The sequence below is a fragment of the Capricornis sumatraensis genome, chromosome 15 (genome assembly GCF_032405125.1).
Source record: "Capricornis sumatraensis isolate serow.1 chromosome 15, serow.2, whole genome shotgun sequence".
Lineage (NCBI taxonomy): Eukaryota > Metazoa > Chordata > Mammalia > Artiodactyla > Bovidae > Capricornis > Capricornis sumatraensis.
In genome coordinates this window covers 31,202,086-31,227,701 of record NC_091083.1, presented here as the reverse complement: position 1 = coordinate 31,227,701, position 25,616 = coordinate 31,202,086, and the positions used below count along the sequence as shown (strand labels likewise).

At 44.9% G+C, this 25,616-nt stretch overlaps 1 protein-coding gene and 1 pseudogene across 1 annotated transcript in view; both read left to right on the top strand.

The window, feature by feature from the left end:
• BEND7 (BEN domain containing 7) overlaps positions 1 to 15,018 on the top strand; it is an 80,849-nt gene extending 65,831 nt beyond the window's left edge. Inside the window, exons 7-9 of the mRNA XM_068987505.1 lie at positions 4,021 to 4,140; positions 13,139 to 13,192; positions 14,926 to 15,018. Of these exons, the coding sequence (XP_068843606.1) occupies positions 4,021 to 4,140; positions 13,139 to 13,192; positions 14,926 to 14,939 (188 nt within the window). The 3' untranslated portion in view covers positions 14,940 to 15,018. The remainder of the gene's footprint in view (positions 1 to 4,020; positions 4,141 to 13,138; positions 13,193 to 14,925) is intronic.
• A 6,481-nt stretch (positions 15,019 to 21,499) lies between these two features.
• On the top strand, positions 21,500 to 25,408 carry LOC138091089 (mitotic checkpoint serine/threonine-protein kinase BUB1 pseudogene; annotated as a pseudogene).
• The last annotated feature ends 208 nt before the right edge of the window (positions 25,409 to 25,616 follow it).

The window sequence follows — 25,616 nt, the reverse complement described above, 5'->3', positions numbered from 1 at the left end:
CTCCTGAACATGCATCTGCTAAGAATCACTTTGATGTCGGCATAATCCAAATCTATTTGGTTTATTTCAAATCTTTACTTCCTAATCTGGGCTAATTTGGATGCATGCATTTCCCAGTCTAGGAAGAGAGGGGTTGCTATGGAAATTAATTACATAAATAATATTATGAGGAAGCAGGGAGATGTTTACCTGTAAGATGGTACACTCAATCATTTTGTGGTATAATTTTCTTATAAATTAATAGGGTGCCAAATACAGGTACTTTTTTATAGTCATTCAAACAGAATTTCAAGAACCTTTCTGCAACTCTGATTAAGAAATGTCACAATAAGAAATGTCACTGTGGGTATTTGACTATAATAAAACCTGTTATTTTAAATATATGCCATTAAGACTTTCTATTAATTCAGATAGGCCTTGCTCCTCCAATTGGCCTAAATGTCTGAGCTGTTGTATTTACTTCCATCAGAAACAAAAGCAGAAAGTACGTTTGTTTATTCTTCCGATGTTTATGGGGCTCTTAGTTGGGGGCACTGCAGTAGGTGCTTTTAGGGAGACAAGACACAGGCCCCTGCAGTTGTCTACAATCTGGTAGAGGAGACTCACAGGCAGCCCCACCCCCAGGATGTTGTCCCCTCTGCCTCTCTCCCGGGTGGAGGCTGCTTACTTGCATGGCCCATGTGCCCTGTGGTGGGCAGCCTGTCGATGTTTTCCCTGGACCTTAATTCTGCCTCTTCCTCCTCTCAGTTGGGGGTTAGGATACAGCCTTTCCATCAGCACCACTCCGCATCGTCCTCTCTCCCCCAGGTCCTGCTGGCATCTGGGAAAACCTCACCATCCACGTGACTTGCTAGAGCTAGAGTGTCCCGACCTCGTCCGCACTGGCTCTCAGCCTCCACTTCAGCCCTACACCACTAACTGCACATCCTGCTGCCCTTTCTCCCTGGCACTTCCTTGCCAACCCCACTGAGATTTCCATTCCCTGGTCTCTTAGATCGTCCTAAGTCTGAACCATTTTCTGGCTTCACTTGCTTCCTAGATTTGGGTGGAAAGGAAAATGGCTGAAGGAAGCAGTAATTCATTCCAGGGAGGGGAGTGGGCATCTTCACCAACATCTCCAATGCTGTCCTTTATATCCTGTGCCTTTGCCAAAACCAGCCAGCAAATGCCTAACCCTAGACCAGCCCTCCCATCGCTATCTCCACTCTGGACAAGGAATTGCCAGGTGCCCTGGAGAAAACGCCTGCCCTGCAGTTGCCACCACAAGCACGCGGCCCTCCTGCTCAGCACCCTGCATCCTCACTGCCTTACGATTCCAGGTGTTCCCGCACTCTCCAGGTTCAGTGAGGCATCAGGGGCAGTGATGACCACCTCTGGCCACTTCTGAGTCCACCCCTGTCTTCCTCTTCTCTGGGTTCAGAGGAGGAAGTTTTCCTCCTGATTCTGGTTGAGGGTCACCCTTCTCTCTCCAGGATCCCAACCCCCAGTTCCTCTGGTGTATGGTCCCTCTGATTGTTCCCTCCTTCTCTCTGGATCCTACCCCCTCCAACAGTGCTGCCTGCCTTCCCCCACCCCAGCCTTCCTCCTCCTCTTCTTCCCTGCTCCCACAAACCTGGTGTTTGGAGAGTGCTATCTCTGGTCACCCTCCCCACGTCCTTGCTGGCTGCCAGGGACCCTCTCCACACCTTCCTGGCTCTTCTGCACTGGGGACTGTGGGTCTCTCCCCTTTAGTGTATTCACACACTCCCACCTGCACCAGACCATGCTTCCCAGCTGCTTCCTGGACTCTGTGCCTTAGCCTCCCTCAGACCCCAGGGGTTCCTGCTGTTCTGTGCTTGCCCAGCGCTCTGTTGAAACCTCCCTGCCCACTGTGTTTTCTCTTGTTATTTTAACAACCACACACATTTGTGCCCCTGAAGTCTACGTCTTCGGCAGAGACCCCTTCCCTGAACTACAGGCATCTGTGTTGAAACAACTGCCAGCCGTCCCCCGTGGGGGCTCCACAGATGCCCCAAACTCAGTGTGTCCCAAACCGTCCCTAATGCATCTGGCCCATCCCCTCACAATCCCTCCTCCTGGATTTACAAGTCATGTGAGTCTCCAGAAATGCCAGTTCCCCATCTGTTCCATCGTCCCTTCTGTCTTCACTAGCGCCACCCTGACTCTATGACTATGCACATTCCTCAAAGGCATCCATGCTCCCCCGCCCAACCCCAACACATAGCTACCCGCCCCAGGCCACCCTGCATCTCTTCCTGCACAACTGGATTGTTGATGTTTGTACACTCCCTCCAACCCTACCCCGCTCCCGCATCCACGGATTTTGCACCTGCAGTTTCAACCAGCTGCCAATCGAAATATTTGGGAAAAAATTCCAGAAAGTTCCAAACGAAACAAACTTGCCAAGTGCAGGCATCTATTTACATAGTATTTGCATTGTATTAGGTAATCTAAATCATCCCTGAGATGATTTAAAGTATATGGGAAGGTATGCATATAATACACATTGTACATATGGGACTTAAGCATCCATGGATTTTGGTACCCATGGGGGTCCTGAAACCCATCCCCCACAGATTCCAGACTGTTTATGACTTTTTCCCCTTCTTTCACATTACTGTTTACTTAGGATAAATTTAACAACGTAGGATTACCAATCCAGAGGAATAACAGTTTTACATCCCTCGTCATCCACAGCCATCTTATTTCCCAAAAGGGTTTTGCCAGTTTATGCCAACAGTCAAACTTGCATGTGCCAGGTCGACACAATTTTATCAATATTAGTATTTTCTTAATCGCTTATCTAATTTAGTAGGTATAAAGTGTGTTTTGCAGCTTAGAGGCTTACATGTTACTTGAATGTCTTCCATATTGTTTTTGCTAAGTCTACTTTGTCCATTTATCCATGGAGGCTTAAAGTTACACTTTTATTTGGGACGAGCTCTTCCTGTGGTGGTGGATTTAGTGCCACCAGCTCTGCTCATTCAAATGAAAATTTTATTTTTTATTCAATAGAAATTGTTTACAGTTAGTTGAATCTGACATTTTCCTCTGTCCTTTCTTTTTAAAAGAAACCTTTGAAACATTAAAACCATCACTATTTTAAACACCGAAGAGGCAGTGTGCCATGACCGCGTGGCAGGCCTTGGCCTCGAGGGGAGCAGGCTGAACAGTGCTCGGGAACACAGTGCAAAGCAGAAGTGCCAGCCCCAGCACCGCCGCACGCTGTGCGGCTTCGCTCAGATAATTGTCCTGCTCCCTTGTGTCCTGGCACACAACTCCCAGAGCTTCCTTTGTGCTTTTAGGGAGCTCTTCTCTAGGAGCTGCTAGCTCAGGATGCAAGAAGTTGACTCAAAGTAGGAGTGGAGCTTTCACTAAGACTCAGCTGCATTGCTCCACTGAGCGCTGATCCAGTTAGCGGGAATCACCATGAGAACATCATCTCTCTGTGTAATTTTCCATTTGATTTTTTTTAAAGATATTTTTTTGATGTGGGCCATTTCTAAAGTGTTTATTGAAGCTGTTACAATATTGCTTCTGTTTTGTGTTTGGGTTTTTTGGTCTGGAGGCGTGTGGGGTCTTAGCTCCCTGACCAGGGATTGAACCCGCACTTCCTGCATTGGAAGTCTTAACCACTGAACCGCCAGGGAAGTCCCCTCCATTTGATTTTGAGTTAACAACAGAAAAGTGAAATACATTAATACACTTGCAGAATTCTGTCATGGGGCCAAGGTACCCCCTAGGAAGCATTTTCTCTGTCCATAAGACACATACACATGGACATGGAGCAATCAGAAAAAGCAGTCTCAGTAGAAGCACAGGATATGGTGTGCAGGATGGGCCCCGCCAAGCTCCATCTTCACCAAAAGAATGTCATATGGATTTGGACAATAGCCACTGCAGAAGTGACATCTTTTAGAAATATACTCTTCCCTCCCCCCCTTCTTGGGGTTATGTTCCTATTTCAGATATGCATTCTCTGTTTTCAAATGTTTAACAATATTTCACATTTTCTTTCAGTCTTCACAGAAAAATATTGCACTGCTAATCATGTGGATAAACTTCCTGGCCCAAGAGACTGGGTTCAGATTCTGCAGGATCAAATCAAACTGGCGAGAAGAAGGTTAAAAAGAGGCTCAGGTATGAATAAGCTGCAAGAAGATTAATTGCATAAGCCCTCAACTAAATTCTTAGATGTTGCAAAATACAGTTCTTTACTCTCGGATACTTCATTGTCTTTTGTCTTTTGAAGGAGAAGCTTTATATAATTTGCCTTGGTTTTGTATTTTCAAATCTTATTCAAATGATTTTGAAATTCACCCTAAGATTAAACAGTGAAAATTACATCGGGCCATTTATTTTAGCACAAATGAAAAAGATTGCTAATCTCATTGGTAGTTTTAAGTTTGAAACAAGGTCCCTCTTTTATGATCTGTTATGTTACCTATTGGTTTTTTATTTGGATCTGCATGCCTTTATAAAAAGTACTAGTTGTTTAAGGTTAAAAAAAATGAAATAACAATAATCATCCTACCAGAAATACCATGTGAAGTAGAAAGGGCTTTTTAAGTAAAATATTAACTTACCTTTTTTTTTTTTTCAACCTGGGCTTGGCTATTCTGGGATAGTTCTTCCAGGAAAAGTGAACAGCGGTTGCATTTGCCCATTTAGCTTTGGGTATCTGCATTTGCAGTCTCCTCAAATTAGCAATGGGACAGTTTACCAGTGAAGAATCCCTTCAGAGTCATTTTTCTGCCATTGTGTAGTTATTATTTAAAAAAATTCCTAATCAAACCTCAGGACCCCTGGCCTTCTAAGAGCCTTCTGTGCTTCTGTGGCTGTGATGTGAGAGTTTGGCAGACAGATTTTATTTATTTTTATTGAAATATAGCTGATTTGCAATGTTGTGCCAATCTCTGCTGTACAGAGTGACTCATCTAACTCATACATTGTTTTCTTATACTCTTTTCCATTATTGTTTACCCCAGGATATTGAATATAGTTCCCCGTGCTGTACAGAAGGACCTTGCTGTGTATCCATTCTAAATATAATAATTTGCATCTACCAACCCCAAACTCCCAGTCCATCCCTCCCCCTCCCCCTTTCTCTCTGGCGACCAGAAGCTTGTTCTCTAAGTCTGTTCCTGTCTCATGGGCGGGCTCATTTGTGCTATATTTCAGATTCCACATATGAGTGACATCACGTGGCGTCCCTCCCTCTGACTTACTTCATTTGGTATGATCATCTCTAGTTGCATCCATGTTGCTGCAAATGGCATTATTTCATTTTTTATGGCTGAGTGATATTCCATTGCATATATGTACCATATATTTTCCCATCATCTGGGGAGACAGATTTTAGATGCTAGAATGTCACACTTTGGGATTTAACAGAGATCTGGAGGTTCCATGAGAACAGCAGTACAAATTCAGTAGACTATCTGTAACACAGCCTCTTGGAATTCTCACCATGAGTAGAAGTAACAGTGACCAAGCCTGCTGAGGCACCCAGTTACCAGCCCCTGGAAGGAAAGCTCTGGGCTCAGGCTCAGAGTGCCCTTGACAGGACACAGAGCACTGAAGGACCGCGTGGTTTTTCGGTGTGAAAAACCTTATAGTCGGACTTCCCTGGTGGCACAGTGAATAAGAACCCACCTGCCAGTGGAGGGGACACGAGTTCAGTCCCTGGTCCAGGAAGATTCCACATGCCACAGAGCAACTAAGCCTGTGCACCGCAACTACGCCTGTGCACCGCAACTACTGAAGCTCTTACACCGAGAGCCTGTGCTCTGCAACAGGAAACCACCACCGTGAGAAGCCCTCACACCAAAACACCGAATAGCCCCTGCTGTCCACAACTAGAGAAAGCCCATCAGCACAGCCAAAAATAAATAATAAATTAATTAATAAACCCTTGCAGGTCTATAAAAGTAAGGCAATGGCACCCCACTCCAGTACTCTTGCCTGGAAAATCCCATGGATGGGGGAGCCTGGTGGGTTGCAGTCCATGGGGTCGCTAAGAGTTGGACACGACTGAGCGACTTCACTTTCACTTTTCACTTTCATGCAATGGAGAAGGAAATGGCAACCCACTCCAGTGTTCTTGCCTGGAGAATCCCAGGAACAGGGGAGCCTGATGGGCTGCCGTCTATGGGGTCACACAGAGTCGGACACGACTGAAGCGACTTAGCAGCAGCACCAGCAGCAGCAGGACTCAACTCCTGGATGAGTTTTCTATTAAAAATTTTCCCTTCCTCCTTCTTTACCCTTCTGGCTTCTTTTTACACTTAACTGATTCTCTTTTTATAAAGAGCAGTGGACTACTAGTTTAACTGGTAAACAAATGGATTATCGCTTTAGGTAACAAGTCACAGAGAAGTCAGTAGATCCAGTTCCCAGGACTTATGTCTGCTCTTCACCAGCTCTGGCCCTCAGACAAGTCACTAGGTCCTTCTTATCCTTGAGTCTCCATCACTAAGGGGACAAGAAGTACAGCCAGTCTCAGCGCTGTCCTGAGGCTCCTGATGTGTGCTGTACAGGAATGTCTATCAGTGAAGTTAGCGTACCTCTCAGAAGAGGTCTGTCTTTGGGCACAGCCGTGCTTGGCAGTGTGGGGGTCCCTGGGGCAGCCACAGTTGCATCCTGAGTCAGGAGACCCACCGGCCTGCTATGCCAGGGCAGCCGCTTTGCTCTTATGGTCCAGACGTTATTATCAGTGATGCTCCTTTTGCTCTCAAAGGTTTTCAGGCTTGTACAGTAAGTCATACCCTCAACCTCGTCTTTGTCTCCGGTTTTCACTGCCTCCTGCATCCCCAAATCATCAGTAATAAACAGCACAGTGCGGTGCAGAGGACATGCTGCCCTGCTAGCTCTGGTCTGCCATTTACAATCTCCTGGCAAACTGGACCAGTGTCTCAACCTCTGAGCCTTGGGTTCTTCATTTATATAACGAGGCTGATGCCTTCCACGAGGTGTTTTCAGAGTTAAAATTAGATAAAGTATTGCCACTGATGGAGAGCAGATATATAATGCTCAAAAAATGCCCATGACCTTATTCTCCTTCCCTTTGCCAACTCAAAACAAAACAAAGTGACTCTTTTTTCCTTGCACATCTTAAAAGCACTTCCGTGTCTTTCTCCTGGCATCGTTGGTCAGATTTCTTCCCAAAGGGTCTGTGTTCCCAGAGTTCATGTCCCCATCCCAGTTCACTTTATTTCTTACTGGAGGATAATCACTTTACAGTGTTGTGTTAATTTCTGCGGACAACATCGTGGATTGGTTATATGTGTATATATATACATAATCCCCTCCCTCCCATCCGACCCTGCTGGGTCATCACAGGTCACTGGCTAAGCTCCCCGTGCTTAGAATCCACTGCATTTTGCCCTCTGACTTCACTCCTCTACAAGAACGTTTGCCACGCTCGCATCGGATCATCAGATTTCACTTGTTTATATTAACAGTTGAACTTGACCTCCATACTGATTTTTACCCTGTCGAGTCTCCTTCTTGACACGCTCTTCCCCCAGGTTCTGTGATTCCATTCCGGTTCTCTTCTAGATACCCCCTCCGTGTCTGGGGTCTCCTTCCCTGGCTCTTTCACTTCTGCCTGTCTCCTCTGTTCTGCATCCTCCCTGGTGACGTGCACTGACCCATCGTCCCCAGCATTCGGCTCTAGGCTTGGCCATATCCTGAGACCCGAGTCTTCATTCCCTGTGCCTCTGCTAATGGGGTCTGTTCATGCCCCTCCCCAGATTAAATACATCTGACTTCCTATCGGCTCCCAAATAAAATCCCTGCTCAACACCCCTCTCAGCATGGCATGCATGGTTCTTCACCATCTAGCGCCAGCCTCATCTCCTGCCATCAGCTTCTGCCCCCTGAAGCCACATCAGCCCCCTCCCTGGTCTGAAATCGGCTGCCACCCCCACACCCACTTTCTCTCTGCCTGGGAAACATGCAGCATCTGAAAGGCTACCTCCTCCTGGAGGCCTCACAGGCAGCCCAGACACTTCGATCTTCCGCCACCGGAATCATGACAGGGACACACGTGTCTCCTCCACGAGATCCTTGGGAGCAGAGGCTGTGTGTCCCTAAATGTTGAGAGCAGTGTGTGCCACAGCGTGGACACGTGGGAATATTTGTTGAATGAACCAACGAACCAATGAATAGAAACAATGGGACAGCAGTCCACAGCAAACAGGACTTAGCTCATCACAGTCACGTGAAATCCCAGAGAATAACCTGTTGGTTCCTTGAGGTTCCAGTGCTTCCCCACGCCCCCAGAGCCTGGGGGTGGCTGTGTCCTGGGCACCCCTGCAGCCATTCTCCAGATGCCTGGCCTTCCTCCTCGGGTCCTTCCTCTCACTTCTGTGCTCTCATCTCCTCAGTCCTCTTTCTTCCCTCCCAATTGCCGCTTCTCCCAGCCGCCCCCAAAGGTTCAGAGTCGTGGGTCAGGATGCCTGGACCTCACGCCGAGTGGATTAACTGAGTAACACCTGGGAAGATCAACCTTCTGCCACGGGTCTCATCTCTTCTCAGACTGAAGGTCCCCTGTCTCCACCTGGAGACGCCTTACAAAGGCCCCCTTGTGACTCTTGACCCCTTAGATCTCAGGCTCCAAGGAAAGAGCTCTTTGCAGCTGACTAGCAGGTGTTAGGAAGGACAGCACCGTGAGTCACCCCTTGTTAAGTGAGCCCTGGTGTCATGTTGGGTGCATGTCTCAGATGATCCCTAATCAAATTTCAAGAATAAGCCTGAACACTGTCCCTGTTAGTATTAAGTCTTAAGTTGCCTGAATTCTGCATTAACCCATGCTGACTGTTTTGAGTATGTGAGCACTTGTATCTACCTGTTGCTTTTCAGAGCAAATTCTCAAACCCCCAGAACAAAAGACACTAAGTCTATTATCAGACAGAACTGAGATTTATCACTGTGAAGAGACTGAAATGTAATACAAGGTTACTCCCACGAGCCACAGCCGCCCCACCCGGCCACCTGCTGCCCTGTGGTCCCTACACCCTGGTCCCTGCACCCTGTCCCAGTCATGCCATCAGCTTCCAGCAAATCTGTACAGGCTCCTTCCACCAAAACCGCTCCCTGTGTTACAAGGGGTGATGGGAGCACACGGAGGGTGTAGGGAGTGCTCAGAGCTCCTCGGGAGCTTGCGGGGAAAGGATGGGATAAATTCTCATCCTGACGCTGCTACCTGAGGAGCTGCAGAGACCACCCGGAGGAAGCAGGCTCGGTGTCCCAGAGCCTGCACCTGACTGATGGCGAGTGACTCACTGATCCCTAAAGGACTGGTAAGTTCTAGTCTGAAGAGTCGCCTTCGAAGGCAGAAGACGTGCATCGGGTGTAGCGCGCTGGGCCTGCGCTGAGTACACTGGAGAGCACTGTTCTCAGAGACGCTGGACTAGAGCAACAGGCTCCGTTTTGATGTTGTTCCCCACTCCTGTGTATATTTTATACATAAACACGCCTCTTTTTTGTTGTTTTTTTCTGTTGTCAGATGCTGAGACCAGTTACTCTAAGCTCTGGCCTCCATTCCCTTCCCTGTAACACACACAGTGGGGACCTTCCTCCACATCCCCCAGATAGATTGGCCAGGGAACACACTTCTTAACCATCTCAGGGTTTGGGTTAGTAATTCCCGTGCCTGTTGGTACAGAATGGGGTGCAGTCTCCGCCCCCCTCCCCCATCTCACCTGCCCAGATGACTGCCTGCCCTGCTCTGGGGTCGTTGTCTTATCTGATTTAGGACTTTTTCACTTCTGGCCCTGGCTTTAGATTCTCTGCTCAGAGAGCTGTGATTGGCACCTTGGCAGTTCTCGCTTGCCCTTCTAGCAGGTTCTATCAGTGTCTGAGAAGTGGAAGGTGACATAGAGACCACACGGCGACCATAGGAGAGCGAAAATGGCAGCGCGTCTGCAGTGACTGCCAAGTCGGCTCTGTCTCCCAGTTTTGTCAAATCTTGCCCCACTTCATTCTCTCCAAGCAGCACGGAAGTGGGACCCCAGCAAACGAGCAGGAGCCACGTGTGTTGCTGTTGTCACGTGATGGGAACTAAGGGGCCGGGCTTCAATTCTATTGCTTGCTCTTTTTGTGTCTCCTTCTTGGTCTAAGTGACAATACAGTGCCTCAAAGGTATTCCACAGCTTCGACCTGATTTATTGTATTTGGCCCAGTTCCTGGAATTAGGTACACAACTCCACCTGGGCAAACAATCAACTCACTGCTAAAGCCAGCCCTCACAGCCTCCAGAAAAAAAAAAGGGTGCCCCCCACAGACTTGAAAAGTTGTTCTGCAAATCTAAATAGAAACTCATTCAGGGCTCTCATCACATGTAATAATTTTTCTTCGAAAACTGGAATGATTCCTTTCCTGGTGTAGATTTTTTTTTTATAATTTTCATTAGATTATTTCCTTGGCACGGAAATCACAATTTTTTTGTTGTTCTTGGATCTAAGAGTAAAGCTGTCGCTGCTATTACATTTTTATTGGACTTGTTCAATCTTCCTCAAATCTCACAACTTGCCTGTCACCAGAGAAGAAAGACTGTGAGCTTGTTGTTACAGACAGATGTTATAATTAAATTTAAGTAATAGTCGTGTTCTTCATCCGAGACACTTGGCCCTGTTCGTGCAGCGGTCAGCTGCTAATTTATACATAATCCTTTACAGATGTGGGGGTTGTGTATGTTTGGTTCTTACAGAGCACATATTTGCACAGGCCTGTTTTTAAAAAATGAGGATAGCTGAATTACAAAGTGATCAACTTCATCCCTGGAACTGATTTTTGTCATCACTAAGTGAAATGCAGTTTTTCATAGGAAGTAGAGAAAGTTACTACAGTGTAAAATGAACTAAAACTTGAAGTTTTATAGACTCATAAACCTAGAGAGGAGACCTGTAGTTGCCAAGGGGGTGGGGTGAGGGAGGGAAGGCGTGGGATTAGTAGATGCAAACTTTTATACATAGGACAGATAAACAATAAGGCTTTACTGTACAGCACAGGAAGTTACAGTCAATATCCTGGTATAAACCATAATGGAAAAGAATATAAAAAAAGAATGTCTTTATGTATGTAACTGAGTTATTTTGCTGTATAGCAGAGATTGGCACAACATTGTAAAATCAGCTATACTGCAATTTAAAAAATTAATTTAAAAAACCTGAAGTTTTAAAAATGTAGCTTATAGTGATGCATGTTATATATGTTTGGACTATTAATAGCAAAGAGATTAAGTCAAGGCATTAACCTGAGTCAAGTCCTTGGCAGAGTCACTTACTAGCTGTTTTATTACCTTAGGTAAATTTCTTAATGTCTGACTCCATTGCCTCATTTGTTAAAATGGGCATAAGTTAGACCTACCTTGTAGGGATTGCTAAGGATTAGATGACACGGTGCATATAGTAAGTGCTCAGTAGGTGGTAAGCGTTTAGTAAATGGTAATGCCCTATCAGAGCTATTATTACTGAAGAAAATTTTAAATCCCAGACAATGAAAGATCATCTTCCTATTTAAGTTCACTGAAACCAATCAGAAGAGAATAATGTCAGGATGTCCCTAGTGGTCCATTGGCTAAGACTCCGAACTCCCAATACAAGGGGCCTGAGTTCAATCCCTGGTGAGGGGAATAGATCCCACATGCTGAAACTAAGACCCAGCACAGCCAAATAAATAAATAAATAATTTTTAAGAGAATAATGTCTTCTAAATATGAAAATAACACGCTTGTTATTTTTTAAATATGAAATAAAATTTTAAAATTTGTTAAACTTGAACAAAATTTTAAATAGCCATAAACTTTTCATGCAGAGAGAAACACTTAACATTTTAGTGTGAGCGTATTTTGCCCATAAATCTATTGTCAGAATTCTAATCTTACCATTTGTCCCATCTGGATATGTTTTTCATTATTAAGCATTCACCTACATCACCATCTTCTCCAACCAAAACTGGTCTTGACTACTCTCTCGGTGTTTTCTCTTTCTGGTGGGTTTAGCAGGTGAGGGGCGATGGGTTTTTCACGGGCCAGCGTGTGGCAATCTGCAGACAGGATGGTAGAGAGGTAAACGAGGGGAAATCTCTGAATGTTTCCATCCATCTCTGAACCCTGATTGTGTCTAAAATCACAACGATCAGGGACTTCCCTGGCAGTCAGTGGTTAAGACTCTGCACTTCCTCTGCAGAGGGCATGGGTTCCATACCTGGTGGGGGAATTAAGATGTCAAGCAGCCAAAAAACAAAACCGCAGCAAGCAGAACAAGAACAAAGCACTAGTTTGCATCCCACCAACTCAGCATTACAGCGTGTTGCACACATCAGCCCTCACCCAACTGCCCTCTTGGGCACACGTGCAGGAAATTCCAACAGAGCCACAGCCTTCAGACAGAGGGAGCAGGCCAGAGTGATCCCAGTAGCTGTGGAATGTTCTGGCCCGTCCTCGGTACGTCCGGGAAATTGACAAGCTCATCACTTACCAGGAAACAAACAGGCACCTTCTTTTTTTTGTACTTGGTGGAAGGCTCTCTGTGACAAAAGGATCTACCTTTGGAAAACTCTTCAGGGCGATTGAAATAGATGAGCAGCATTTTGCATTTTAAAGCATAGAAGTCACGAATCTTTTGAAGAAATGCTTATTATTCTGATTTTATCCATGATTTGATGTCAATTTTAGATTGAGTTTCCAGCCATCAGAAAAGGTTTCATTCCCAAGCTGTCATAAGCCTGCCCCACTGGAATGTTTCTGGGGATGACCAGTAAAATTCTGCCATAGGAATTCACTGACCTCCATGCTTTCAACAATCATGTTTAAACAATTCACCCCAGATTCTGGGTATATACTGAAGCCTATGTAAATAAGTGAAAATGAACTGAAATCATCAATGAGTGATACAATAAGGATCATAAGATATAAAAAATTTAATACACAAAAAGATTTTATATCATTAAAAATTTTTTTCATTTAAATAATGTTCCTAAAATCTCTAATGTGATCTAGCGTAAACTGAGAAGGGAAAAGAAAGGTGAAAACTATTATGTATGCTGGAGTTTTTAAATTGTATTACCGTATTAGGCAGAATGAATGAATGCCTTGAAACTAACGAGATTTGTGTTTTATGTTTGTAACCAGCAGAGGCAGTTGATGGTGATGAACGGCTGGACAGTGTTTCTCTAACCCCAACAGGTAAAACACATTTCCATTTTCATCACCCACTGGAAAATATGGCATATGAGAATATTTGCGTTGAAAATATTTTTAACATCAGAGATGCCGATGCTTGAGCAGACTACTTCCATTAAGAGACCCAGCCCTTAGTCCTCAGAGGAGCTCAGTGCCCTGCGTTCAGGGAGATTTTGCAAATTGAATATGAAAAGCTACAGTTTTCTCACATTCTGTTTCATCTTCTTCAAAACCTCAGAACAGCAAGTCCTAAGAATTTAGTGTCACATTTTGCCTTCCCAAACCTTGGGACATTAAAAAGATATCTATTTTAACATAAAATGATATTTCTGTTTAGGTTGGGGATCATCTGTTTTATGATGGGACTCCTGTCTGTTCTGGCCTCTCCCTCCTTCCCCCAAAAGGCTTTGAGGGGCAGTATCACCACTTTCCTTATAATGGGCACCCTTTGAATACTGTGCTTTGAGTGAGTGAATAAGCTGATCCATCTAGCCGGGTGGCTAACACTGTAACCGGATCAGCTGAATATAGCATCTCACTGATGCATCTGCGGCAGGGATAAGTTGCAGACTTCATTCAAACTTATTATTTAACTCTCCAGTAATCCTTCCAACCTTGGACTCTACCTGTGCCTCAGTTCTCACCTGAAAGCCCGAGGGACAGGTGTCCGATCAGTGAGCCACGTGACAGAGTTTATCCCTCAGTTGGTCTCAAGACTCTGTATTGACTGCTCTCGAAATACCTGAAGAGCCTCTACCAACCAAACCCAGACACCCCCTACCCTGCACCTCCCCGACAAAAACCCTGTCAGTGAACAAGCTCAGCTCAGTGTTCTCTCTCCCTTTGACATGATAAAGCCAGCAACTATGAAAGGCATGTGTAGGAACTCTGCCAGGCCACGTGTACACAGGCAGCACTCACCCTGACTTCAAGGTGCACAGACACACATTAGTGAACTTCAGAGTAGGCACGGCTGCACAAGTGAGAAGGTGCCTTTTCTGTCACTGAGTAACTAAGCAACAGCTAGATGGATAGATAAATGAAATAAACTGCGGAGGCCAACAGCAACCTGCTTCTATCAAGGTCTCACTGGATATAGTCATTACAGAAATGCCAGAAAAGTGGTTTCTCTTCTAGTTTGGCTATGTGTCCACATTTATGAAGGAAGAGAACTGAAATGCATGATCTCTATTGTTCCTGTCCTTCTTTGAGTGTCAGGACAATTCCCATTATCCTTGTTCTGACCTCCCCGTCCCAGTAGAGGCAGGAAGCGCTGCTGCTAATGATGAGATTGTCCCCTTTCGGGAGGCCCTCTGGAGGAACCCCTGGCTGTTCTACTTGTATCTGTTGGCCAAAAAGTTCATTGGAAACTTTTGTTTCCAAAGTCTTATGGAAAACCCCCAATGAACTCTTTGACCAACCCAATACTTTTCAGGGTTCCTCCCCAACCAGCCTCATTGTCCCCAGGGCATTTGCACTGCCCATCCTGGCTACCATCTGCCACAGTGAGCTTTTAAGAAGTATATTGTTTGAAAACCACTCCCCTTGAAATAATACCTTTGCATTTTCCCATCTGAAGATGGAGGCAGAAAGATGTTTCAGATGAGAAAATTGAATCTGGGATGGTAGAACCACCTCATGGAACTGAAAACACTTTCAAGGACTCTGAGAAAAAAGGAACGTTAGAGATCATCTAGTCCCGTCCCTCGTTTTTATCCAGTCCTTTTATTTTACAGGTAAAAAAGCCTGAGGCCCAGAAACACTCACAGCTGGTTGGTGGCCTGGCCGGAGCCCAGGCCTCTGAACTCCCAGCCGGTCCACTGCGTAGCTTTCTTAAACCTTCTCTGCATGTTTCCTAGAGATCCTAAGAATTGATGGATGTACTAATCCCTGTAGGATTCCATTTCAGTGTCGCCCCGTCGTAAGCCGGCCTGAAGTCTGCTGCAGTTCAGCTCTCGGGTTTGTCCTCAGATTCCGAGGCTGTGAGGTCCCAGTGAGGGCAGTTGTGGGACACCCCCGGCAGGTCTTTTCACTAGACTCCTGCTAGAGATTTGATACAAATCACTAGACAGGATGAGAAATAATACCACTTAATCATCTCGGAAAAGGGAAAAGAAGTCACGGATTGGTGCCCGAATCTTGCGGTTGTGGAATTAAATGATCTTGATTAGACTAGCATGTCTCCCCAGAGCCTCTAACCTAAACTCATATCCTGGGGCTTCTCTGAACACAGCACCACCACCGCATGCTCTCTTCTTATGAGTCTCCTAATGAGACCGTCTGAGACCGTCCCATGCAGCTTCCTTCCTAGATGTGAGACTCACTGGCCAGATCGTCCTCATCTGGTCATCTGGTCTATCTGAGCCAGCCACAGTTGGTCTTTTATGAAAGATTTAACAATGCCTTTATTATCCGGTTAAGGTCTTTTTGCTCCTTCCAAATTCATGTGTGTTGAGGAGGGCTAGGGCAGGGGTGTAACTCCCCAAGTGTTTCTATGAACCAGAACCAACCAGGCCAAGTTTATAGTCAGGCGTCAGATGACATTAATCTCAATCCATCACACTTAAGCAACCTTCTGTTTGTCTAGTTTTAACAAAATGAATACAGATTTTATAGTGGAAAAACATTTTCTTAATTTCTCTTCCCTCAACCCTTTCAGTAAGCGTTTTTGAGCAAGGCCAGGAATCAGCACTGAGTTGGGAGACTTCTGAATTTGAAATAGGTTAGTGCAGAGTGTACCTAGGCTTAGATTTTGGGGTCATCATTTGGCATCCATTTACATACTTTTAGAAATACAGAAAAGTGTAACAAAGAAAAAGTAAATTACTTTTGCCACCCAGACACAGTCATTATTATTGGGTGTTTTTTTTCCCAGCCTTTTCTCTGTATTTTTTAAAAATTTATATGCTGGAGGTCAAATCCATCCAGTTGGTTCCTTAAGGTTTTGTTCTGTTTTGGTTGACCACCTAATAAGAATTTTCCATTGTATTACAAATCACCATACACATTCTTTTAATAGCTGCACAGTATTCTGTTTTATAGGTAAATCATATGTTATTTAGCCATTTTCTATTGCTGGATAATAGATGTGAATATCCTCTAGAAGTAACACACATTCATGGATTTTCCTGTAAAAAATCATTATTGCAGATTTCTAATGGCCTAAAATTGCTCATCTGGCACACCTAAAGCCTTGGTTAAGAAATAGTGATTTAGAGAGAAGACACAGACGCCTCCCCAAGAGGTCCTACATCTGGCTGTGTCATGGAAGAGCATACAAGCCCTCCCTAGAGAAGGGACCCCCTTCATGCTCTTGTCTCTGTTGTAGGTCATATACTTGACACCAGGAGAGAAAAACCGGAAGACACAGGGACAGCTTTCACTGCCTAGACTTTCCTTTAGTGACCCTGCTCCTTAGTACACACAGCTCTTTCACTTGAATCTCCTCAAAGATCCACTAGTATTTCAGGTCACTGCAAGGTGTGGGCGTTCCGTGGAGCTGACCCGTCATGTCTGAATAGTTTTCATATTCTTTCTTTGTCATATGCAATAAGCAAGCCTCAAATTTGGTCTAAGATTTTTAAAAAATCATCTTTAGAGTTGAACTTTCAGCCTTTTGACATCCAACATATCATTCAGTTGGTTCGTTGTCCATCAAAAAGGAGCAGTTTTCTTTTCTTTTTTTTTTTCAATGTGAATATGGTAGAGAGTTTGGAAGCACACATTTTAACATAAATTGCTTCAATGCATTTTATAAAGGAGAGTGGCCCTTTCAGGACTGAAGGAGCAGTGGTGAAAGCCAAGATTAATTAAAGCTGTCATCAGCCTCAAAGATGGAAAAGTTGTTTTGGGAGACAGGGTGACTCTAACCTATTAGATGAAATCATTTGTGACATCATTTCCCCCCAAAATAATCATGTCCCTGATAAGTGCAAATGATACGTGAATTGTCAGGAAAGAAAAACCTTTCACGTAGGTTGTGTCAACACAGTGACAAAATACCTAATTGAAAGGTGAGAAACTCAGAGTAAGCAGCCTTCCACATGATACCCAACAGCTATTTTAACATATGGCTCTAACTGAGTAGTCCAGGCTTGTGGCATCATGTGGCAACTGGCCACAAATGTACTTACCCTTCACACTTCATTCAGTTCTAGCACACGTGCTCTCCACTTGACATAAAACCAACAAATGAAAATGTGGGTTCATTTCCAAGAAGTATTTTGGCATGTTGGCATTTGTTTTACAGAGATATTTATCTCCAGATTCCTTTCTCTAGTTGAGATGGTGAATTTAAAATAATCCTATTTGTTTAGAAGCATTACTTTTACACCTCATTTACTGTAGAAAGCAAATTACCTTGAATCTTTGACACTTGACCCAAAGGCCAAAAGTTGGCTTGAAAGGAACTTGGAGAGCACAAACACCAAACCTTGGAAAAGGGTGGTATGCTACACTGTCATTTAACACATGTCCCTAACACTTATTTGATCGAAGCAGAGAGTGTTAGGGCTCAGAGTTATAGCTCAGGCCCTCAGTCCCATCCCCTCGTTTTGCAGTAAGGCGGCTGACGAGTGAGGGCTAGGGCCATCCTGGGCTGGGCAACAATTCGTCAACTAGCTAGCGAAACCAGGAGCCTCAATTCCTTCCTACCCTATCCAAGGTACTTGTGCCATACATGTGACACAGGGCAGTTGACCTTGAGCCAGGAGGAGAGCTCCAGGGGGATTCTGGAATCCACTAAAGACCAGCTAGTTAACCCAAGGCCATGGGAGGCGTCCCTGTGAAGTGACAAGGCTGGTCCCAGCGTGCTACATCTCATCCATGTGGGTCTTTTGTCTCCTTTTTGGAGCCTCCAGGACGGTTCAGAGCAATGGTTTCCATCACAAGTTTAGTCAGCCTTTTCCATTTCAGGCCAGTTAATAACCCCTTCCCTGAAACCCACCCCTCTGTTCATCACAGAGTCTAACGAAGTACTGTGAACCCAGGCTTTTGTTTTTCTGCAAGGCGTGTTTTAAAATTTGTCTTCTGCCTCTCGGAAGGAAGTCTTAAGGGAATTGAAAAGATTAATTAGTGACCTTTCACCTCTGTTACAATACTATGAATACGATGAATAGGTTGGGAATAAAGGTAGAAACATTTACCTTATGGCTGTGGAATCTGTTAAATATACACCATGAAACTTCAAAGCACTTCCTGCCAAGACTGGGCAAGAGCTTGAATTTTTCACTACTTGAGAGGGGGGTGGGGATTGTTCAGCTCACAGATATGTGCAATGGATTCACAAATTGGAAATATGTGTTGTAAAACTGCAACGGCAAAATCATTTTTGTAAATTAAAAGTGTATTTGTGTTTACTTAACTGTGACTACTGTTCAGACTCTACTCAGAAATCCTTTTTATAGGCTTTCTTAGCAAAAAAAAAAATTATTCCATACCTATGGATCATGTCTCAATCTTCTGTATATATGTTTTATTAATATGTAAATATTTAGATTTTTTTAAGATTACTATGTTCTTTAAAAAAAAAATTCCATGCAAGGCTAGTTGTGAAAATGGTGTATAACATGTGTTGTGATATCAAGTCCCAAGACGCCCTTTATGTCTGTTCTGGAAGAAAACAATAAATTACTTTAATTGAATGCTCCTGTCTCGTGCCTGTGTGCCAGCCCTCCCGTGTTTATGAAGAGGAGCCAGTGCAAGCCATTAATTAAAAGGTATTTATGAATACTCTGGTGATCTTACGTGAAAGTTTTATCATCTCTTTATGAAGTTAATTTTAAAAAATAAACGCACGGACCAGATCGCCACCAGAAAGAGTGTCTTGGAGCGTCTCAAGTCACAGGCTATGCCTGGCGATCAGATCAATGGCAAGCCCCACAGTAACACTTGAGCAGTAAGTACTGATATGCTTGAAGCCTAATTTTAAATGAATTAGGTGCCTTCATAATCTTCACTTAAAAGGTTAAGCCCCGCTTCTATGGAAACAACACATCAGAAGGACAAGTCAGTCTCCTCTAATGTAAAGTGGCTGTTCAAACCTAATTGCTTTTATTCTCCTCTCTGAACACAGAAGGGTGCTACTCTTCATGGGTCCTTGCCCCCTCCTGCCTCCAAAGGCCCCCCCGGGAGGGTCTGTCAGCTCTGTCCAGGCTTTGGTTCAGGTCCAGTTCTTGGGCCCTTGTTTGGGGGTATGGGGGTGGTGGGGCTAGTCTACCACTGGGAGGAGGGTAAGAAAGCCGTTGGACTTCAGGAATGAAGGTGACAAGGGTGAGCTGCTTGGAAAGAAAGGAAATTGAAACTCCTGCCAACTGGTCCTTCATGAACCCTCCATGTACCCGCATCCCTTGGAAGCTGAGGGTCTGGCCCCAACCTGCCCCTCATGCTGTAACTGCTCCCCTGCCCGCCTCCCCCCAGCCCCCACTCCACTGCCACACACAGGGCTTGACATGGCCCTTTTACCGGGGAATTGTATTTTTTTTTTTTAATTATTGCTATGTCATGTGATTTGGCCCCAGGACACCTTTGTTCCCACCTACCGGTGAAGATCTGTGCTCTCTAGTTCTCCTGGTTGACACCCTGAAGAGCTTTTCTCATCCAGTGAGGGGAGGGGGTCGAGTTTCACCACCAGAAGGGGCACCGCTTGCATTTTTTTAGAATAAGAGCTCACACACCTGCCTCACTTGTCTACCTCCCACAGGCCCACCCTTAAAACTAAGTATGGGTGGATGGCGGCTAACTCATCTCCCAGTCCTGCCCTCCCAGTCCTGCCCGAGCATTTACTGAACACTCGTTGTCGGTAGATGCTGTGTTGGTTTAGCACAGCCAGGGTTGGGAAGCAAGGGTTGAGGGCTGGAGCTGGGGCAGCCTGGGACCATCCCACAAAATGGGGCGGCTGTGGGGGCCACTGAAGGATTCTGAGTAAGAGGTCTGATCAGAGTTACAGGCACCCTTGATGGGTCTGGCTAAAGTCTGGCATGTTAAGTTGAGGGGAGGGGCACTCAGGAGCATGGAGTCCCGTTAAGAAATGGTGGGAACAACTCAGGATGGATAGAGGACCCCAGAGGACCAAGCCCCACATGCTAAAGCACAGGAGGACCAAGAGGACTCAGTGATGCACTAGCTCGGCTGGAGGAGGGAGTGCAGCCTGCGGGAGGAAGTGTGGAAGACGACACCCAGGTCTCCGGCTGGAGAACCATGAGATTGGAAACATGGGGGCAGGGGCAGTTTGGGAGAAGATGACAGAGTGCTCATGGCACTCTGTTTCTTCCTTCAATGAGTGGTCGCTGAACCCTTAGGGTCTGCCTGGTACAGTCTGGGGGCTGGGAGCACAGCCGTGAGCCCCAGGGAACGTCAGCACTTTAACTCTGTTGAGTTCCTGAGTTCTGGAACAAGAAGAGGGAACTTAAACTGAGCAGCTTTGTCCCAAGCTAGAGCTGATCAAGATTTGAAGCCCCATTCATTCCACATAATTCAAGTCTGAACTAAACTACATCATAACAGAGGGGTCTGTCAGCTCACAAGAAGCCCCCAGTCCCCATCAAGTCACAGTCTTTCAGTTCCTTTGGGTCACTTACCATGCTCTGAGATTGTCTTATTTATGTTTATTATCTGTTTTCCCTCTGGAATCTAAGCACCATGATGTCACAGGGATGTTTAAGGCCACATAGATTTCAGTCCTTGGGGAAAACATGTTTTCAGAACCCCCACTTCCCATCCTCTCCAGCAGAGGCAGACTAGGACACACGCTTCCCTCACCCTCTTCTGTGTCCCATAACCTTCGATCACATGGACTTTCTGTCCCTATGTTGACACTTCATAAGTGTCTAACTGCGGGAGTTATGGATGCTCCCCAGTAGAATCCGGTCACTAATGATTCAGAACAAAGCTTTGAATTTTCACAAACCAACTCTGTTTGCATTTTTGTAACCTCTGAAGGTATGATATTGATCATCCCTCCCAAAATACATATTATACGCATGCATGTATTATTTCTATTTCGTTACCGGTGAAATTAAAAGAATGTAAAATGAGTTATAATGGGAAAGCTGAAGAACAATAAAGAAATGGCGCCCTTGTGGGAGAATCCACAGCATTCTGTGCTTTTATACTGATGTTCCAAATAGACTCAATACTTATGGGCCTTTTAATTGTGTTTTACTTTTTTTTTTTTTTTTTGCCATTTTTATCTGTTAAGGCTGAGAAATTGAAGGACATTTTAAACTTAAACTTTGAAACTAAGCTACTTAAGCTAATTCCTTTAAAACACATTTCAAACATGAAACTGCTACTGGCCTGGGTCCTCTCACCATGGATAACCCGGAAAATGTTTTTGAAATGTTTGAAGCCCATATGCAGAGCTACAAGGGCGATGACCCACTTGGTTAACGGGAAAGTTACATGCAATGGGTAGAAGAGAATTTTCCTGAGAATAAAGAATACTTCAGTTCACTTGCTCAGTCGTGTCTGACTCTTTCCAACCCCATGGACTGCAGCATGCCAGGCCTCCCTGTCCATCACCAATTCCTGGAGTTTACTCAAACTCATGTCCATTGAGTCAGCGATGCTGTCCAACCATCTCATCCAGCCATTCTCCTCCCACCTTCAATCTTTCGTAGCATCAGGGTCTTTTCAAATGAGTCAATTCTTCGCATCAGGTGGCCAAAGTATTGATGCTTCAGCTTCAGTCCTTCCGATGAATATTTAGGACTGATTTCCTTTAGGATTGGCTGGTTGGATCTCCTTGCAGTCCAAGGGACTCTCAAGAGTCTTCTCCAACACCACAGTTTGAAAGCATCAGTTCTTCAGTGCTCATCTTTCTTTAGAGTCCAATTCTCGCATCCATACATGACTACTGGAAAAACCATAGCCTTGACTAGATGGACCTTTGTTAGCAAAGTAATGTCTCTGTTTTTTAATATGCTGTCAGTTCAGTTCAGTCACTCAATTGTGTCTGACTCTTTGCGACCCCATGAACCGCAGCACGCCAGGCCTCCCTGTCCATCACCAACTCCCGGAGTTCACCAAAACCCATGTCCATTGTGTCAGTGATGTCATCCAACCATCTCATCCTGTGTCATCTTCTCCTCCTGCCCTCAATCTTTCCCAGCATCAGGGTCTTTTCAAATGAGTCAGCTCTTTGTATGAGGTGGCCAAAGTATTGGAGTTTCAGCTTCAACGTCAGTCCTTCCAATGAACACCCAGGACTGATCTCCTTGCAGTCCAAGGGACTCTCAAGAGTCTTCTCCAACACCACAGTTCAGAAGCATCAATTCTTTGGCTCTCAGCTTTCTTTATAGTCCCACTCTCACATCCATACAAGACTACTGGAAAAACCATAGCCTTGACTAGATGGACCTTTGTTGGCAAAATAATGTCTCTGCTTTTTAATATGCTGTCTAGGTTGGTCATAACTTTCCTTCCAAGGAGTAAGCGTCTTTTAATTTCATGGCTGCAGTCACCATCTGCAGTGATTTTGGAATCCCAAAATAATAAAGTCTGTCAATGTTTCCATTGTTTCCCCATCTATTTGCTATGAAGTGATGGGACCAGATGCCATGATCTTAGTTTTCTGAATGTTGAGCTTTAAGCCAACTTTTTCACTCTTCTTTCACTTTCATCAAGAGGCTCTTTAGTTCTCCTTCGCTTTCTGCCACAAGTGTGGTGTTATCTGCATATCTGAGGTACTGATATTTTCCCCAGCAATCTTGATTCCAGCTGTGCTTCATCCAGTCCAGCGTTTCTCATGATGTACTCTGCATATAAGTTAGATAAGCAGGGTGACAATATACAGCCTGACGTACTCCTTTCCTGATTTGGAACCCATCTGTTGTTCCATGTCCAGTTCTAACTGTTGCTTCTTGACCTGCATACAGATTTCTCAGGAGGCAGGTCAGGTGGTCTGGTATTCCCATCTCTTGAAGAATTTTCCACAGTTTGTTGTGAACAACTTCATCAGAGCATCTAATGAAGGAATTTTTAGATAAGAAGTGATACCACAGTGACCCAAGGTTCATCAACCATCGTTTAAAATTTGCCGAGTGCAACAGTGACCATCACCAGTTTTTTGAGTTTCTGTACAACCAGGGGATCAGAACCTGGTCAGCTCCTCTGTCAAGCCTAGGGAGCTACTGCAGCAACAGTACAGCATGTTTCAGACATGCCTCACTAAAACAATTTGCCAACTCAAGTGAGAACCGCAGCACCTCTGCTTGATGCTCAGATTTTAAATCAAAGGTAACTCAAAATCAAATCCAGGAAATAACTCAGCCTGCATTTCTAAGAACCAGAGTCCACAACTTTCTGGAGCAACACCTGCAGCTGGTGATAAAGGGTCGAACGTGGAACAAAGGGTGATCGTGATTTCTAAATTGGGATATTCTGCACACCTATCTACGGCAGACAAAGATGATGTTCAGCAGTTTGTCATGTATTGCAAGGAGAAGCTTATTCGCGGAGAATCGGAGTTTTCCTTCAAAGAGCTGAGAGCCCAGAAATACTATCTATGGAGAAAGCATGAACAATGGTAAATGAAGAGAGACATTATATGAAAAGGAAAGAAGCAAATGCTTTTGAAGAACAACTATTAAAACAGAAAATGGATGAGTTTCATAATAAGTTACAGCAAGTAGCAGAGATGTCTCATGAGAACCTGCCCTCTTCCCAGGGGATGTCTGAAGTCAGTCCAGCATGTTTGGGGACACACACAGACTCCCAGCAGGAACTAAGAGCTCTGAGTCTTCCAGCCATCCCTCAGCAGACCTTGAAGAATACAGACGAGAAACCCAGAGAGGCAACTTCTGTTCCTCTTATGGCAAATGCTGTCACCACTGGTTTGGTGTTCCCAGCCGTCAACCAGAGTGTAGCTTGCCCGGTTCCTTTGTCAGGCCAGCCAGTGATGGATGCCATGTTTTCAGGGGCCAGCAAAGATGCCAGGTATGTGAACAAAAGTACTCATGAATTTAGGCCACAGAGTGGAGCAGAAATCAAAGGAGGGTGTGAAACACAGAGGTTATTAACACAAGTTCCTTTCACACAACTCCAAACACATCATTGGCACTGGTTCAGGCAACACCATCCAAAGTGCAGCCATCACCCACCGTGCACACAAAGTAAGCTCTCGGTTTCATCGTGAATATGTTTCAGGCTCCTACAGTTCCTGATATTTCTGATGACAAAGAGGAATGGCCATCTTTAGGTCAAAATGAAGATGCATTCGAAGCCAAGTTTCAAAAAACTGTAACATCTTCTGGGGCTTGGGGAGTCAGTAAAATCATCTCTTCTTTGTCATCTGCTTTTCCTGTATTTGAAGATGGAAACAAAGAAAATTATGGATTACCACAGCCAAAAAAATAAACCTGCAGGAGCCAGGACCTTTGGAGAACGTTCCATGAGCTGGTTTCCTACAAAACCAACTGAAGTGCCTCACACTGATGAGTTTCTGGATGATTCAGCCATGGGGGGTGTCCACTGCAACAAAAGCCTGGCGCCCAGCCCCTACAGCCCAGGAGACTTTAGGTTCGCCATGCAGCTCACGTCTATGCCCTTCCAGAGGCTTCCTGTGGACTCCATGCTCCCACTGGAAGATAAAGAAAATAAGGTAGCAAACCAGTACACCCATGTGGCTTTGGATTCTTTCAAAGGAAACAAGATGGAACCCCTGAAAGAGAGAAAGTTCAGTACAATTGAAGAGATAAGCCGAGACTCAGTGTGCCTCACAGATGTCCCTTCAGCATCCTTGCTCTGTCTGGGCCAGCCTGCTGCAGCCATGCTGACCACCAAGGCAGAATGGGATCCCCTGACTTTGCCATTGCAGAGGATCCGGCAGAAGCCAGCACCGGGCTCCAGGCTGAACTGATGCAGGCTGGCTCGCTTGGGATTGTAGACGTTCCAAACTTCACTGTTGAGAATTCCTGGGATGAGGAATTGATTCTCAAATTTTTATCCAGGCTTTCTAAACCAGTGAGTTCCTATCCAAATACTTATGAATGGACATGTAAGCTTCCAGCCGTCAAGCCCAAGACTGAATTCCAATTAGGCTCTTTGCTGGTCTACATTGATCACCTTCTTGCAGAAGGGGCTTTTGCCCAAGTCTATGAAGTTACCCATGGAGGTGTGAACAATAGCAAAAATAAGGAGAAATTTGTTTTTAAGGTAAACAATCTGTACAATATAGAAATGAATTTTAGAAAAACAATTAAGCTTATGCAAGTGTGTTAAACGGAGAACACTCCTAAACGCCAGATGTGCGTGCTCTCCAAAATGATGCCATCCAGATTCCAAATGTCGAGGGCCCTCGATGTGAATATGGAGCAAAAAAAAAAAAATCCATCTTACAAAGGAAATTGAGCATCCTAAATTGGTTCAATGAAGTGGTGGACCAACTGCACATTCCAGTAGGAGAATTGCTTTCTGCCGTCCTCGAGCA